Consider the following 18,612-nt stretch of genomic DNA (forward strand, 5'->3'; position numbering starts at 1 on the left):
ACAGTCTGGTAAGTTCAGAAATTGACATCACTTTACTGTAATGCAGCCTTTAAAACCAGCACATATGCCATACTGTATCTTGATACAGTATTACCATATCCAAAATCTAAGATGATATTTAGTCTCATGACGATATTGCTATAATATCGATACATTGCCCAGCACCCCCCCCCCCCCAAAAAAACAGAAAGAAAGAAAGAAAGAAAGAAAGAAAGAAAGAAAGAAAGAAAGAAAGAAAGAAAGAAAGAAAGAAAGAAAGAAAGAAAGAAGGGACAGGCAGCCATGTAACAGTAACCCATTAACTGAGATGGGAATATGGGTCAGATGCACGGACACTGGCATGGGCACTGCCAGGAGGAAGTATTGAGCCACGCCTTCATATTTTTCACCCAGATTTTCATGGATTTATTGGACAGTAAGAAGCCATGACTGTACAGAGGCACTGGAGGGGAGAGAAGATCGCCGCAGGGAGATGGAGAGAAAGAGATGCCGTGTTTACGTCACGTGGGGTTTAGCGTAAACACAAGCAGCCCGAGTGGGGGGGAAATTTCACGTCAGTGAAAGAAAAAAAAGTCCACATGTCCTACTTTTAATTAGCAGTAGGAAGCTAATTAAAAGTAGGACATGTGGACTTTTCTTTTTTCTTTTTTGTAGGCTTGGATGTCTCTCACTCGGTGTGATGGTTGCAGAAGTGTGTGACATGACAAGTGGCAAAAAGAGCAAATGGCTATTTCAAGATAAGAAAAATCTCTATTACCGGTAATGCAGTCAGTCAACCATTGGCTACGTACTTATGGAAAGGTTCCGGGAGTCATGTCTTCTGTAGATCATTTAAAGGGACAGCTCACCCTAAAATCCCAAATTACACGTTTTTCCTCTTACATGTATAGTGCTATTTATTCATCTACATCGTTTTTGGTGTGAGTTGCTGAGTTTTGGAGATATCAGGCATAGAGATTTCTGCCTTTTCTCCAATACAATGGAACTGGATGGCACTCGGCTTGTGCTGCTCAAAACGGCAAAAACATACATTTGAAAAACTCCACAGCAAATGTCTCTTTCCAGAAATAATGACCCGGTTACCCAAGATAACACAGACCTAGTTGTGAGCAGTTTCTTGTAGGAACTAACTAGTAGCTAGTACGGCTGGGTTAAAAAAATCGATATATCGATATTGATTGATTGACATAGTTTCAAGTTGACGTTTATTTATGTTTGTAGTTGAAACAAAAACATAAATACTGTAGGCTACATGTGCATTGTGCATGCACCATGAGCCAGATGTACAGACCTCAAATCTGTTTGCACTATAATGTTTGTGAACTGGAAATGTTCATGAGCTGTATTTCATTTTATTTTATTTTATTTACAAAGCATTTATACTTTATGGAACACTTTTTACAACATGCTGCTGTTCAATGATTCGGTTGTATAGTGGAAATCTAAATTTGTTTGGCTTCTCACAGAAGACTGTAAAGAAAGAGATGGAAGACTGTAAAGAAAGATAAGATGTTGAATGACTATGTTGGTCATGTTTAAATAAAAAAGAATTACATGATGTAACTGCTTGCTTTATGGTCAATTCTTAATGTAAATATTAATATTGTTTTAATAATGCACCAGGTTAGAGGGTTCCTTGTACAATTTACAGCATTAGTTCTTTGAGAATCTCTTCCATTATCAAAACAAAACTGGTATTGTAACTAAAATATCGATATCGAATTGTATCGTATCGTATCGGAAATCGTATCGACTTGGGACCTTGTGTATCGGAATCGTATCGGGAAGTCAGTGGCGATACCCAGCCCTAGTAGCTAGTGGGTGTATTTCGGTCTAAAGAAAATTGTTCCTACATGAAACTGCACACAACAAAGGTTTGTGGATTCTCTTGAATAACGGGTCATGATTTCTGGACAGAGACATTGCTGTTGAGTTTAATCTAGGTGGATAGATAGCACCACAGGTGAGAGGAAAAAGTTTTTCCACTAATGCTTACATTACATTTTCTCAAAACTCTAAACGCAAAACCGCCAACACAAAATGCCAAAGTAAAATACATTTAAATGGTTACTTCCTTCCTGCACAGTTTATCACAGAAGAGGCAAGGAGACACATACAGACTTCCTTCTCATCACCCGCTTCAAAGAATTGATAAGATCTTTAAGATGCTTGATTAATTAGCCTAACTGCGGTATGCAGAGTTGAGTTAGTTCTCGTCTCTTAGTGTTTTGGCAGTACAGCTGTCTGGTGTCGGGGACATGCGGGGGATGTTGTGGTTTCTACACCTCCCTTATCAGGTTCACTGCAGCCTCCTCCTCCCTCCTGTTTTGGAGTGAAGGTTGTACTTGTGAGGTGATGCCAGCTCTTCTTCTGATCAGGTTTTAGCGAGCTGTGTTCCAGTTTTAGTGTTTAAAACAATTTTGAAAAACTGTACATTTGTAAGCAAGATGGAGAAATTTCAATCAGGAGAGACTAGAGACCAGTGAACGAATAAAATAATATGTATTACAATTAGGGTTGTCAAAAGTATTGATAGTATCGCTAAAAGTCAATACTAAAATTTTTAAACGGATACAATACTCATTTGCAACAGGTATCGATAAGTTTGATAAGTATCAATAAAAAATTGAAATGGATACAATACTCATTTGCAACTGTATCAATATCAGCAGTGCTTTCTCTTAACCCATTGATACCTGATGCAGCATTTGTGTGTGTATCCCTTTAAGACCGCAAACCGTGTCATACGCGGTTCGCGGTCTTAAAGGGATACACACACAAATGAGGGATATACACGCAAATGCTGCATCAGGTATCAATGGGTTAATGAAAAATCAAACATATCACTGATTTCTCCCTCTCTGTCATTGGTGGGTATCTTTTGCTTCAACAAGTTCAAAGAATTCTGATAGGCTGATGACTAGAGCAGGTGTAATCTGCTGTGTAAAGTCAACGTTTTTAATGAGTTTTATCAGATCTAGATTATGGAGAAACGTGCACCGTCCGCCTGTCTTTGTTTATTTTTTATGCCTCTTGATGTGTTGTTGTCATCCCGCCGCGTGGTATCGAAAATGGTATTGAGTATCGATATTTTCCTGGGTATCGGTATCGAAGTAGAAATTCTAGTATCGTGACATCCCTAATTACAATAGCGAATGAATCATGCATTACAGAAAATATGATGAGAATGAGGTATTGTTAATAGTCTTTGGCGCTTAGACACCACAGGGAGATATTGAGAGCAGTAGCCAGATATATCCACCTGTAGAGTCTAGATACTGGTGGTGGTGATGGTGATGCCTCTCCTTCTGAAACTGATGAGACTCTTCAGACTGAAGAACCAGATGACTGTTGTGTCTGTGAAGACAGGGTGGAGAAGGGAGGTGGAGGGTGCGAGACTGACAGCGCAGGGATGAGCAGGCTGAAGGGGGGAAAAAGAAGCATATTTTAAGAGGACACACAGCCATGATGTGATTGGCTTAGAATGAGGGTGAATATCAACGTGATAGATGAAGGTGTGTGGGGGTGAGAGGTGATCATGTGATGACGCTATGCTATTGGTTAAATGAGACCAGGAGGCAAACAGCTGATCATTCAAATGAAGCCCGGAAGTTGACACGGCTATTTTGAGCATGAGCGAGAAATAAGAAGTGAACTGAGGAAGTGTAAAATGCAGATTCTAGTCTTCCTGACTGAACTTCCGTTTAGAACTTCATATCACTTTATACAGGCAGGGACGAAACTGGGAGGAAGTGACCCTGTGAGGCAGAAGGCTAGCCGGCGTGAGAAAGCAGGTTAGAGAGGATATCGCCCCCTCGCCCCGCCTCCTCCCTCTCCCCGCCCCCTCCCTCGCCCCGCCCCCTCCCTCGCCATGCGTGGAGATTGAGGTTGTTGTGTTTTACTGGTTGTGTGGGTGTAATCCTGGAGATTTTAGCACCCCCACCCCCACCCACACACCCCCACAGCCCCTATCATGAGCAGCCAGGCCAGCTTAGCCAGCGAGGTCTGTGCATCTGTCACCACTTGAAGTCTTGAACACGTCAAGCTCATTACACCCCCCAGAGCAAATCTGGATATACACACGCACGCACCCACACGCAAACACACACACACACACTAGGTAGGGATGTCACGATACTAGAATTTCTACTTCGATACTCGATACCCAGGAAGATATCGATACTCGATACCATTTTCGATACCACGGGAAGGGGGGGGATGATGACACTTCAAGAGGCATAAAAAATAAAGTTAGACAGATGGACGGACAGACGCACACTTCTCCATAATCTAGGCCTGATCAAACTTTGAATTTAGACAGCAGATTAGCCCTGATCTAGCCATCAGAACACGTTTAGCTTGTGGAAGCAACAGATACCCACCAATGATAGGGAGGGAAAAATCAGTGATTTTTCATTAAAAGAAAGCACTGATGCTATCAAATGAGTATTGTATCCCTTTCCAATTTTCTGTATTGATACTTATCAATACTATCGATACCTGTTGCAAATGAGTATTTTATCCGATTAAAATTTTCAGTATTGATACTTTTCGATACTGTCGATACTCTTGACAATGTTCAAACAAACTGGCATAAGCCAGCAGCGAGCACACTCACCGGTGTTTTCAAAGTTTCGGTGCACGGCACAGGAGATACTTGGTAGGAGAGAGAGAGCCAGCACACACAAATGTCCTTTCGTTTAGTTTATTCCAGCTTGACACCAGGTACAGCACACACACGGACGTTTCAGCCTAACGGAACACGCTGAAGAAGGCCGTTAGGCTGAAACGTCCGTGTGTGTGCTGTACCTGGTGTCAAGCTGGAATAAACTAAACGAAAGGACATTTTTGTGTGCTGGCTCTCTCCTACGATACTCTTGACAACCCTAACACACACACACACACACATGTGTGTGTGCGCACGCACGCACGCACACGCACACACACACACACACACACACACACTCGGCTCGGACACAGTATAACTTGTGCGCCATTGCATGCCCTTTCCCTCTGTCTATGTAATTTTGTTTTGTGAACGTAACTTTCTTTTCTTTTCTCCAGATCTAGCACCATGGGGAAAGGCTGCATGACGGCAACCAAGTACTTCCTGTTCCTCTTCAACCTCATCTTCTTTGTGAGTATTTGATGTTTACCAGGGACTCATGGACATGACCGTGTGCTATTAAAGGAAGCATCCACTTTAACACAGCTAGTAACATAAATCACAAAATCTGAAGATATTCAAAAAGGAAGAGAAAAGAAAATGGAATGGAATGTGATCAGATAGAATAGATTAGAAGACTATTGTTGATCAGAAACTATTCAGAATAACAAGACACATTAATAACACAGTAATAAACGGGCAATTAAACGGTGATGTTACAAATAACGAGCATTTACACAGTATGTTAACCAAAAATTCACAGAATCTGTAAATAACCGTTGTTATTTTGAAATATTCAGAAGAGAGAGAAAAAAAACTGTAGAAGAATAAAATAGGATCAAATAAGATCAAATAAAGGATTAGTGTTGACCAAAAAACCTGTTTGGAACAACCGATTAAACAAGCAAACCAATCAATAAACAGGATGCTAGTGCATCTCTCTCTCTCTCTCGCTCGCTCTCTCTCTCTCTCTCTCTCGCTCTCTCTCTCTCTCTCTCTCTCTCTCTCTCTCTCTCTCTCTCTCTCTCTCTCTCTCTGTCTCTGTCTCTGTCTCTCTCTCTGTCTCTCTCTCTCTCTCTCTCTCTCTCTCTCTCTCTGAAATGAAATGTGTGATCTGGGGCTAAGAGCTCCAGTGACCTGGCAGACCCTGGTGTGATGAACAGACACACATACAGTCGGCTCAATGTGTGTCAGGGTGTGTGTGTGTGTGTGTGTGTGTTGTGTTGTGTCTCTACACTTATGAGGACCAAATGTCGTCACGAGGAGAGGAAAACGAGAAAGACCTGAATGAGGATATTTAGCAGGTTCTCACTTAGTTTAGGATTAGGACCTGGGTTTATCTTTATAGGGTAACTGTCGAGGTTAGGCATGACAGGTCGTTGGGGACTGAATGCAGGCAACAGGAATTTAACCAAAGTTCATGACACAGTTTTACATTTAATTCACACAAATCTGTTGTCACGCTGTTTATGTTTTGCGCTTTCCTTTTTTGTTTTGCATCAGAAATAAAAATAGATGTTTTTGGAATTGTGTTCAAATTTTGATGATGATGATGATAATAATATACAGCATGTCTCAACTCAAAGCAACGTGTGTGTGTGTGTGTGTGTGTGTGTGTGTGTGTGTGTGTGTGTGTGTGTGTGTGTGTGTGTGTGTGTGTGTGTGTGTGTGTGTGTGTGCGCGCCCGCGCTTGTGTATGTGTGTGTGTGCGCGCGCGCGTGTGTGTGTCTTCCTCTCCCAGCTGTTCGGCCTCGTCATCATGGGCTTTGGACTGTGGCTCCTTCTGGACAATAAGAGCTTCATAGTCGTCCTGCGTAAGTGCCTGTGTCAATTTTAATCCACATTCATTGTAACTGCGGAATGTACAGAATGATTCTCTTTGTGCTGGGGTGAAAAGTGAAAATGGGCTTACATGTTAACTTTCCTTTGCAGAGTGATAGGTAGGTACTAGATAGCAGGTGTTGTGTTCATGCTTCTCATATAGCCTATCTGTTGTTTGGCCTGAAAAGGAGATAACGTAAGGCAATGGAAGACAGATAAACCCTCTGAAAATGCTCTCCTGGCTGGATTTGAGGGCAGCGAGTGCTTAAAGGAACAGCTCACCCTACTAAAATCCAAAATTCATAATATTCCCTCTCTCACCTCTCTCTCACCTGTAGTGCTATTTATCCATCTATATCATTTTGTGTTAGTTGCCTGAGTTTTGGGGATATCGGCCACAGCGTTTCTGCCTTCTCTCCAATACAATGGAACTGGATGGCACTCGGCTTGTGGTGCTCAAATTGCCAAAGAAATACATTTGAAAAACTCAACAGCAATGTCTCTTTCCAGAAATCATGACCCCGTTACTCAAGATAATCCACAGACCTCGTTATGAGCAGTTTCACGGAGGAACTATTTTCTTTTGACCGAACTACACCTGCTAGCTGCTAGCTAGTTCCTACATGAGACTGCAAAAGAAAATAGTTCCTACATGAAACTGCAGTTCACAACAAAGTCTGTGCATTATCTTGAGTAACCGGGTCATGATTTCTGGAAAGAGACAATGCTGTTGAGTTTCTCAAGTGTATTTTTTTGGTGCTTCGAACACGACAAAGCCGAGTGCCATCCAGTTCCATTGTATTCAAGAGAAGGCAGACATCTCTGTGCCCGACAGGGTAGGACATTAGCAGGGGCTCGGGGCAAAATGCCCCTAAAAAATCTAGAATTGCTCTTGAAACTGGGGTTTATGTCCCCATAAAATAAAGAGTTTAATACTTTCTGTATTTTAACATTATTCTGTATTTGCAAAGCGTTACTCAAAAATGGCCAGCTAGGCATCCGTACAACCCCCGCCCCTCCTCCTCCTACTAGTGTTATTTACCTCAGTGACAGGCAGCACAAGCTAGCTGGCCAGCTGGTTCACTCATGTTTTTGTCAAGTACATTAATAACATGCCAGACAGGAAATGCGGATATTAACTGTGATTGTTTATGAACTTTTAGATATAAAATATGCTTGGATAAGAGTCATTGATTGATCTGTCATGCTACATAGGTGCAACTAAAGTATTTCCCAACATTTGATCAGATTGCCCTGGAAATGATCCAAGATGCCCCTGAAATATATTTCACAGGCAAAAATAGCCCTGGTTTAAAAAAGTTAATTTCCTACCCTGGTGGCCGATATCTCCAAAACTCAGGCAACTATCCCAAAACGATATAGATGGATAAATAGCACTACAGGTAAAGGTAAAGGTAAAGTCCCAGTGATTGTCACGCACCTGAGTGTGCGAAATTTGTTCTCCGCATTTGACCCATCCCCTGGGGGAGCGGTGCCGCGCTCGGGAATCATATGGTGATCTAACCCCCCAATTCCAACCCTTTTGGTTAGCTGGTTAGGTGAGAGGAAAAATATGTATTTAGGATTTTAGGGTGAGCTGTCCCTTTAAAGACACAAAGGGACAAACAGCCAGCACTACTTCCTTGTCTTTCTTTCCTCCAGTGGACCTTTACACTAATCCACTTGTGGAGCAGCAGATGTAGGCCAACACAAATGGACTCATGATTAACAGGCTGAAAGCAGGCCAGGCTCTATAGCTGCAGGCTCGTGTGTGTGCGTGTGTGTGCGTGTGTGCGCGCGCGTGTGTGTGTGTGTGTGTGTGTGTGTGTGTGTGTGTACATGATACACATTTGGTAACTGAAACCTGTCACTTGTTAAAATTAGCTGCAAGCTACTTTTTCATGTGCTGCATAATGAAGTTTCTTGTTGCACAATGTTTATATGGGGAAATGGTAATATGCAAATTTGTCCGTAAAAGGCAGGCGGCTCTCTCTCTCACTAGTTCTGATGCTGTCCACAGTAAACACATGTCATTCTGTCTTCCACACATTAAGACAGAAGGTTGACTAAGGCAGGTTAGTAATTAGACTGTGCCACCTGCTGACCCCGGCAGTGCTGCTGGCGCAGCGCTGTGGGAAAATAAAGGAGGTAGTGAAAGGGGGCTCCTACCTTGCTGCCTCTGACCCCAATCTTCCTTCCTTTGTGTGTGTGTGTGTGCGTGTGTGTGTGCGTGTGTGTCTGCGTGTGCGTGTGCGTGTGCGTGTGTGTACGTGTGCGTGCGTTCTCTCCCTGTGGCTCCGTTGAGGTGCCGTTTCCTTGTGCACATATGCACCAGTGTATTTTCCGCCACGTGAAATTGTGCACTGGTAAACACAAGTGTCCACCAGATTCCCTCTGCTTCTCTTGTCTGTCTCTCTAGACATACATGACCCGTATTAATAAACAACACCGGTGTTAGCGGTGACAGTGTACAGTTTACAAGAGGAGATATTTGTCGGCTCAGTTAGAGAGCCAAAGTCACACCCAATACCGGTGTAGGCATACGCACCAGAGCCATTCGTCCGCCATTCTTTTTCTCATCTACACTTTGTAAAATGCTTATAAAAATTGTTTTACTTTGTCAAACCAAGTGATTATTTGGAATCATGAGAGACCATAGAGCATTTCACTTGGACCAACAAAAAAAACAGATGATTATTAAAGATTTTAATGTAAATGTTTACTGTATACTGTGTACTATACTAAATGTTTATACAAGTTAGCTTATCAAGGAGAGCTGTGTATCTGTCACTGCTGATACTTCATATAAACAAACAAGTTGAATTCATTGAACAGATTTTACTCATTGGGTTGAAAATGGGAAAGAGAATAACGTTAGTTTCTTCTTTGTTGGCGTTTCACAACACAACCTCTCAGCACCGCGACTCTGGATACTGTCTGTGCTGGGCGTTTGAAGGTGCGTTTGTTTGTCACCCGGCGCGTGCCGGCGGTGGAGTTTACCGTGTTAAGCGCATAGACTGTGATTGGCCCGAAGGACCCCGCCCAGCCGGGGAAACTAGAGGCCGTTTCACGAAGCTACACCTCACTACGTTTTACTCGACCGAGTCAGACTGCATGGAATGAATTTGGCATGTGTTGCCCTGCGCCGGTGTCGGTGGGTAAGTAATGTATTCGGTGTATGCCCGAGACCACCGTGTAACACCGGTAACACCGACTACCGCGGCAGGCCTACCGTTTAGCCATACCACCCTACAACAATTCTCCCTCTCTCTTCTCCCCCTTTCCTCTTTATATGTCTGTGTTTCTCATCATGGCTTCAGCGACACGCTCCTTCTTCCTCTTAGCTGTGGTAATAATACATGTTCCTCTTAGCTGTGGTAATACAGTACATGTGTCTGGAGAGAGCGCTATCCGTAGCATACAATGTAAGAGCAAGACCCCTTACTCAAAACACACACATGCCTTGTGGCTGCAGTGCATTTGATTGATTGATTGATTGACGCGCTCCTATTGGTTTGAATCCAAACCCCAAGAAGTTCGCACCAATCGGTGTCCAGAGGCAGCTATGGGGCGGGCTTTAGGTGTGACGCCAGCGAGAAGCGAGCCCGTGATAGAGATGGTTCATCACATTTTTGTGATGTGCCTGCCCTTTGAAACGATTTCCCGATGTGGTTATGTGAAAACAAACCATCCGGCAGCATCACGTTAGGATCCTGAGACAACATCTTATCAAATGGGGGTTTGTGGTCTATTTTTGGTCAGTTTAGGGGTCTTTGTCTAGCCCAGCCAAACATGTGGGAGTTTATCAGAGAGAGAGAGAGAGAGAGAGAGAGAGAGAGAGAGAGAGAGAGAGAGAGAGAGAGAGAGAGAGAGAGAGAGAGAGAGAGAGAGAGAGAGAGAGAGAGAGAGAGAGAGAGAGAGAGAGAGAGAGAGAGAGAGAGAGAGAGAGAGAGAGAGAGAGAGAGAGAGAGAGAGAGAGAGAGAGAGAGAGAGAGAAAAAAAAAGTGTGTGTGCTCTCAGAACGCCGAGTGTGAGGACAAGTGATAGAGAGAGGATCAGTGTCAGCAAGACAGAAAGGCATACAGTTGATTGAAGAAGGACCGCCAGCCAGGAAAATAGAGAGACATTGAGCGAGTGTAATAGAGAAAGAGACGGCCAGTGAGTGTGAGAGAGAGAGAGAGAGAGAGACGCCTCAGACAGTGTGTGAGTGCTCTCAGAGCGCCGAGTGTGAGGACATTGTCCCTGGTCTTTGGCCGCTCAGCAGGTGTCCTCCCCGCGGACACTGGACCCTTTCTGCCCCAGCCAGCATCAGCATGCATCACATCAGCCCAGTGCGCTCACTGCTTTACTCATCACTACACACACACATACACACACAGCCGTACACACACACGCACACACACACACACACACACACACACACACACACACACACACAGACACACTACATCACTGGTCTGGCGAAGAAGCGGAGGAGGAGAGTGAGTCCAGGGATTTTATCGTGGTTGGGAATGCAGTCATACGATGCCGACCGCAAGGAGCTGAGGGCTTAAGAGCAGAGGACAGTTTAGCTTTGTGTCTGCATGTAAATGAGATGTATTGATGGTCGGTAGGATGGCATGTTTTGGTGGCCTGCTGGGGTCAAAGATGTCACCGTGGTGTCGAGGATGAATCAGTGATCTGCTTGGTGCAGCATGTGAGAGATGATGACATCAGCCTGCTTGGTCAAAGCCTGCTAAAAACCACCCTGATCATGTGATCTCACTCTACGTATCAGTCTGGACCAGAGCCGTGTAGATAGAAGAGTCGCGACATCTCCATTCACTCCAATGGACCCGTTTTTTACTCTCAAGAGTTCCAGGAAGTCCTGGTCACTGTCGAGTTGCAGCAAAATGGACAGTTTGTGTTGTACTCTGAAAGTTTTTTTTTTCTTGAATCAAATTGTACATTATCAGCTTTATTTTAGCATTCAAAAGTAGCGCGAGACCCTTTCCTGGCTGTTCATTGGCTAATGAGTCACGTATTTTGGTCCTCCGCTGACGCCACTATCGTTTTCAATGGGCGTACTTGCCTTGACAGACAGCTCCTTCAGCCAATCAGCGTTTCCAACATGTGGAGGTTCACAGGCCTCCTCTGTGTCGCTCCAGTACCGTGCTCGTGTAGGGAGGGGGTCGACCCTCCACAGTCTGCAAAGCTTAATTGCCTCCAATTAAGTTTGTGTGCGTGCTGGTGGTGCCTGTTCCTCAGTCTGCTGGTGTGTGTGTGATGGGGGTCTTCCTGTGTATCTCCTCCCTGACGAGATGACATGGGCACGAATCTGTTCCGAGCTTAAGTTTTTTAAGTTATCCTTTATTTATCCCCATGGGGAAATTCATCCTCTGCATTTGACCCATCCTCTACTATGGGGCGGCTTTAGCTCAGGAGGTAGAGCGGGTCGGCCAATGACGCAAGGGTTGGCGGTTCGATCCCCGCTCCCTCCCAGCTGCTGTCGTTGTGTCCTTGGGCAAGACACTTAACCCTCCTTGCTCCCGATGGTGTGTAGGCACCCTGCGTGGCAGCCTGCCGCCATCGGTGTATGAATGGGTGAATGTAGACTATCTACTGATTGTAAAGCGCTTTGGATAAAAGCGCTATATAAATGCAGGCCATTTACCATACTAGGAACCTTCCTAGAACTAGGAGCAGTGGGCAGCCGCAGTGCAGCGCCCGGGGACCAACTCCAGTTCTTTTGCCATTGCCTTGGTCAGGGTCACTGACAGGAGTATTAACCCTAACATACATGTCTTTGATGGTGGGAGGAAACCGGAGCACCCGGAGAAAACCCACACAAACACGGGGAGAACATGCAAACTCCACACAGAAAGGACCTGGGACGGACCGGGGTTCGAACCTGGGACCTTCTTGCTGTGAGGCAACAGTGCTAACCACTGAGACACCGTGCCATGAGCGAGTGTAATGGAGAAAGAGAGATGGCCAGTGAGCGCGTGTGTGAGAGAGAGATACAGAGACAGAGACAGAGAGAGAGAGATGCCTCAGACAGTGTGTGTGAGTGCTCTCAGAACGCCGAGTGTGAGGACATTGTCCCTGGTCTTTGGCCGCTCCGCAGGAGCTGGACCGCATCTGGTGGACATTGGTGGACATTGGGCCTCATTCTCCGTCGTCGACTCCGCTAGTTTCTCTTTTGTCTGGAGTGTGTGAGCTGTGCCCTGCTTCACTGATCCCCCGGGGTGTCCCACGTTTTCTTCAGGACCACAAGGACTGTGTGCCAGCAGTCAGGACCACAAGGACTGTGTGCCAGCAGAGGCCCATGCAGGGGCGTTGGGAGGGGAATGGTGGTGGTGGGGGGGGGGGTGGGGGGGGGGGGCAGCATTGAGCCTATCAAATGCCACATTTGGAACACAGCAACACAATGACGTGTTGGTTCCAGTCTGCTGCACGTGTGCACAACCTGGTTTTGTCTGTGGAGTGACTGTTCAAACTGCCCTACTGTAGGTCCCTACCTGACTCAACAGGGAGAGCCTATTCTTTTTATGGGGTTTCCTAGTTCCAACCCTATTAGGATATTTGGAGCAAGGAGTTAGTGAAAATCAAAACCAGATCAAGTGGATTTCTGAGCTTTGACTTTCCGCAAACATCCTCAGTTTGACATCACAGATGTTGCTGCGGTGCATTTTAACCGAATGATAGTTCCCCAATTCCCAAATAAAATAATAATGATAATAATAATAATAATAATAATAATAATAATAATAATTATTATTATTATTATTATTATTATTATTATTATTATTATTATTATTATTATTATTATTATTATTATTATTATAATACAAATAAATAAATAAATAAAACAAGGGCTTGAATAGTAGCTCCCATGGCGTCTCCTGCATGACACCACACCCTGCAACACACACTGCAGCCGCTCACTTGTTTGTGATCTTCTTCAGTTTCGGTGACACATTTGGAAACTCACTCTGCAGTGTCTTGTTTCGTACGATTCATGATGAGAGCATGACGGCAATATTATGGTATTTTAAGAAACTTTTTTTTTTTTAAACTCTCTCGTAACGGACAAGCCCGTCTTTTATTGTCACACGAACACCACAATACATGCATACGGCCACAACACACTCATGCTGATGGTGGCCGGTGAAAAGTGTCCTCTGCATTTAACCCATCCAGGCATGTCCTTTTCCTCCGGGGGGCAGGCCAGGAGCAGTGGTCGCTTTCTCGTACAGCGCCTGGGGACCAACTTCGGATGTTGTCGTCACTGGTCGGATGACGATGACGATCTGATCTTCTGCATGTTTTTAGTGGGGGGGTTATATACGGAGGAACCCCCTGGGGGAGCACGGGGAGAACATGCAAACTCCACACAGAGAGAAGGGCCCTTACGACGAGATACCCCACCTGGGCAGTGGGCACTGAAGATATGGGGGGGAACACAACCACAGCGCTCACAGTGTCCCAGGCGAGAATCGAACTCAGGACCTTCTGACTGTGAGGGGACAGCTCTACCACTGAGCCACCGTGCCCCCCTTAATTTATTCCATAAATTAAGATGACTACAATGCTGGTCCTGGAGTATACCAAGATACGAACGTTACCGTTTGTACTGGGTTATTTCACTGTGGTGGTTAGGGTTAGCTGTATCATTAAAAATAAATGCATTTTATAGATACACAGTATACACAGTAGGCTCGACTGACAGTGTCTTCAACCTGAACGTACTATTCTTAAAGATCCGTTTATTTATTTTGCACTGTGTATATTAATTGTATTGTATTTCTTGCCAATCCAGCGCAAAACTCCATCCACCGAATAATTTTCTGCAATTACGTGTAATTTGGCAATGGTTGTGTGTATATATAGAGTTGCCTTACGTTTTGAACTGTCAAGATAAAGTATAGTGTTGACGTTCTGTGGTGAGGTCTGGATCGTGTTTGATAACGCTTCTAACAGACTTGCGCACACAGACGAAGTGAGATGCGCACGGTGCTTCTCTCTCACTTTCTTTTACATACATCCTGGAATGTTTGGCAGAGCATATGTCACACACACACACACACACACACACACACACACACACAAACACACACCCTTTGCGGGCTGAATGTAGAAGTGCACACACACACACACACGTCTTTCCTTTATCGCCACACACTGGAAAAGTCCTGAGTTGGTTAGATATCTCATTGCTGCCTGGAGCCAACTCCAGACTTGCTCCATTCACTCCGAATCAGGATGCGCTGAATAGGGTTTTCCATGTCAGATGATATGGCAGTGTGTGTTGCATTGAGAATGTATTTCTGCTCCATCCAAGGACTTTAGAGCGTTCAGTTACTTGCAGATGCCTACAAACACCTGAATGGATGAGCTAATCGGGGCCGGGCAATAAAATGGATAGGGCAATATTTATATCACAATATTTTCCCCACAATACTGCATCGATATTTCAGAAAAATATTGTGACATATACAGTAGCTGTATGGGTTTTTTCCCACAGCTGTGTGTTCAGTGACACAATACGAACACTTATGCACTTGTTTATTTCAGTGTGTTCAGTAACACAGCTGTGCAAATTTGCAAATACCGTTCTAATAAACCGGAATGAAAATGTTGAATTAAATAGTTTTGACTCAATTTGTCCACTAAGTTACAATATAATTGGATGTACATTATTGCATATATCACAATATGTATGGTGATACAATCGCATCGTGACCCATGTATCGTGATATGCATCATATTGTGAGGTCCTTGCCAAAACCCACCCCTGAGTGTGGGCCCTTCTTGTTGTTGTTGTGTTTTTCAACCATATTGTCCAGCCTTAAATATGAAATATGAGGGTGCGCCACTTGCATTTTGTAGTATTCCCCAATATCTCATCGATAGGGATGCTGATGTGGAGCACTTTGTGGTCAAATGTCCGTGTTAATTGTGATGTCTTTTCTGTGGTTGTATGTCTGACTGTTGCCATTCTGAAAGGATAAATAAATTAAACTTGAGGAAAAAAGGGAGGGTGGGGGAGGAGACATGCTGGATGTATACCACACAGCAATATGGTTCCTAATCTATGGTGTGCTGTTGTCTCCCTGTAGAGGACTGCCTGTCTGTGAAGGTGGCCTGCTACATCCTGATTGGAGTGGGGGCCTTCTCCATGCTCATGGCCTTCCTGGGCTGCTTGGGCGCCATTTACGAGATCCGCTGTCTGCTGGGCGTGGTAAGTGAGAATATGTCGAGCAAAACATGGAGAATACAAAACACAACCAAAGGGGACTAAAAATGGATCCAAAGTTGTCTTAAAGGTGGTAGTTGGTTCAGATAATCCGATATCAAATGGAAACCCGGTCCAAAGTTTTTAAGGGCAGCAGTTAGCTAACGCACAGGTTTAGCCTGGTCAGCACGATTTGAGGCCAAAGCGACAGTATTGTATGGGCTCAATATTTCAGAGGTAGAACCAGATACTTGCCCATGCTTAGAATGCTGACTCGCAGAGCCCAGCGTCGTCGTACCCGGCTACTTGGCGGCTACTACTAGACTGACGAGTCACGGGGCTGTAAAAAAAAGAACGTCACACCTCACATGTGACATGAGTCACATGATTTTTGATGGGTCAAAGTAATATTTCCGGGGTATCTTGCCCATTCTATGGCCAGACGAGTTGTAATATATTGTCATGTCATGGTGTTTTTGGGGTAATAAACGAGATTGATTGTTATTTTTCTATCGTTTTTTGGTAGTGCAATTTTACATTGAAGTCAACGTGGAGAGGCTTGTGTTTTCCCCCCTAAAGGGGGCGGTAACATGTGCCGCGCAAAACTACTCTAATGGAGTCTCAGAATAATATATATATATATATATATATATATATATATATATTGGCATAATAGGGGCCCCGTTAAGTTGTGGTTTGTTTGGGGAGGGCGGTTTGATGTGGTTGTGGAGTGTGGTATCTCACAAATCCTTCCTCCGTGCTCCTCAGTACTTCACCTGCCTCCTGCTGATCCTCATCGCTCAGATCGTAGCCGGCGCGCTCCTCTACTTCCATAAAGACGTGGTGAGTGATTCAAGATTCAAGATTTTTATTGTCACTCCGTAGTACAAGTATCACGTGTGAAATTCTTGTGCTGTAGACTCCGTTACAACATAGTGCAAAAAATAAAATAAAAAATAATTAAAAACAAGAGGCAACAAGCAATAAAGCAGTAAGACACGCCACAGAGTGATGTCACTTCCTATCATCTCTCCCTGCAGTGCCGTTCTGTGCTCTTCATGGTTCATCCCAGAGCCATTGAGATACTAACAAGTTGCACCATCTCCATTCACTCCAATGGACCTTTTTTATATTTGACCTCACAATAGTTCCCGGAAGTAAGGTTGTGGATTAAGCAGCGCTGTAGTTGCAGCAGAATGGACCTTTTGTGATGTACTTTGAAAGGGTCAGACGTTTAAAGAATCAAATTGTATATTATTATCAGCATTTATTTTATGCATTCAAATGGCCCACCATGTACTTCCTGGAACTATCCTTGGAACTTACTGTAGCTAGAATAGAGCTCATAGCTACGCGAGTCACGTGACGATCAAGCTTTTTGGACTTCCGTTGGCGCGACTCTCTCTTTAATGGCTCTGGGTCATCGCAATGTTTCGCACAAATAAGTGGATGCAAAGGGTAGTATAATACATTTATTAAGGTGGAATTGTTTCACAATTGTTCATAATAACTTAACAGCAAGATTTTAGAAATGTCTGAACCTGCAGTCCTTCAAAGTACCCCTAGGGGTACTAACTTGTGCCCCCATTTGAGTTGATAGTGCCCACAAAGGGCGGATGAGTTCAACGCAGCGGTGTCCAAACTTTTTGGAATGGGGGCCAGATTCGATAATGTGGAAATACAGGGGGATATATGTATGTGTGTGTGTGTGTGTGTGTGTGTGTGTGTGTGTATATATATATATATACATATATATATGTGTATATATATAGTGTATATATATACGCACACACACACACACACACACACACACACACACACACACACACACACACACACACACACACACACACACACACACACAATTGTACTCTATGTACTCTAAGCCTCTAAGTATTTTGTTTACCATCTGAAAACATTAGTTCTGCCTGTGCTGTTCCTACTTGGTGCTTGTACAAACTGTATGATAGTGTTATCATCGTTGGAACGGAAGAAATGCAAATCGAACTTGCTTGATTAACCAACACTGTGTGGAGGGCCACATATAGTATATTTTTGAGAGACGAGCCGAGGGCCACTTAAAATCGGTCAGCAGGCCGCAATTGGCCCCCGGGCCGGACTTTGGACATGCCTGGTTAAAGGTTGGAATGTGGTTGTTCGCAGCACACCTTACATAATATACCTCTCTTCTGATTGTGTTGTTTCACGCCCACTATTTGTCTTAACATGCCATCAAAAGCAAAAGGTATGCGCGCTGCGACTGTAACATGATAACAACGTGATCTGCGAGGAATAGAATGTATTCTGTTCTTCTTCTGGTGCTTTTCCACAACAAGCATACCATCATTGTTATGAGAATGCAGCCCTCTGGCTTGATGAGATACTGCTGTGGCATTGCAACCAGCAAACTGAAAATAAAACCCAAGTGGCAGCATTTGTTGTTGTAGCACCCCCTGGTGTCTCGTCTGGAGCATTTTCCCAGATGAACAGAAAGGCAACAACAGCAATGGTGAACGTAACGTTACTACCGTCTGTTACTGCAATTGAGTCGTTTTTTTGTGTGTGCGATTGTATGTTGAGGATTTTTCCCCAGTAATTTTACTATTTTGACTGAACAATTGCACCGTGCTACATTTTGAATCACATCAATTACAGAGAACGGTGCACATTTTGTAGGCTCCCCCATAAGGATCAGAGCCATAATCATAATTTTGCTTAGATTAGATTTAATCTCAAGTAAAAATGTCAGCAAAGTAAGAGTAACAGCTAACACTCTGACATACACACATCACAAACAAAACTCAGTGATTTTGGACTACATGTCACCCTGGCTGAGGCGGACTCATTTTGAGCTCAGATTTCCTGACCAATCCAGCCGCCCGTCCCCTCAAGAAGCCACACAAAGCAC

The 18,612-nt window shown here is 44.1% G+C and overlaps 1 protein-coding gene across 1 annotated transcript in view; it reads left to right on the forward strand.

Annotated features, from left to right (window-relative positions):
- Positions 1–18,612, forward strand: part of LOC310790858 (CD82 antigen-like) — a 38,215-nt gene that overhangs the window by 11,574 nt on the left and 8,029 nt on the right. Inside the window, exons 2-5 of the mRNA XM_083652568.1 lie at positions 5,065–5,137; positions 6,408–6,480; positions 15,589–15,710; positions 16,473–16,547. Coding sequence (XP_083508694.1) covers positions 5,075–5,137; positions 6,408–6,480; positions 15,589–15,710; positions 16,473–16,547 — 333 coding nt within the window. The 5' untranslated portion in view covers positions 5,065–5,074. The remainder of the gene's footprint in view (positions 1–5,064; positions 5,138–6,407; positions 6,481–15,588; positions 15,711–16,472; positions 16,548–18,612) is intronic.

Source organism: Poromitra crassiceps (assembly GCF_964638095.1).
Source record: "Poromitra crassiceps genome assembly, chromosome: 16".
Taxonomy (NCBI): domain Eukaryota; kingdom Metazoa; phylum Chordata; class Actinopteri; order Beryciformes; family Melamphaidae; genus Poromitra; species Poromitra crassiceps.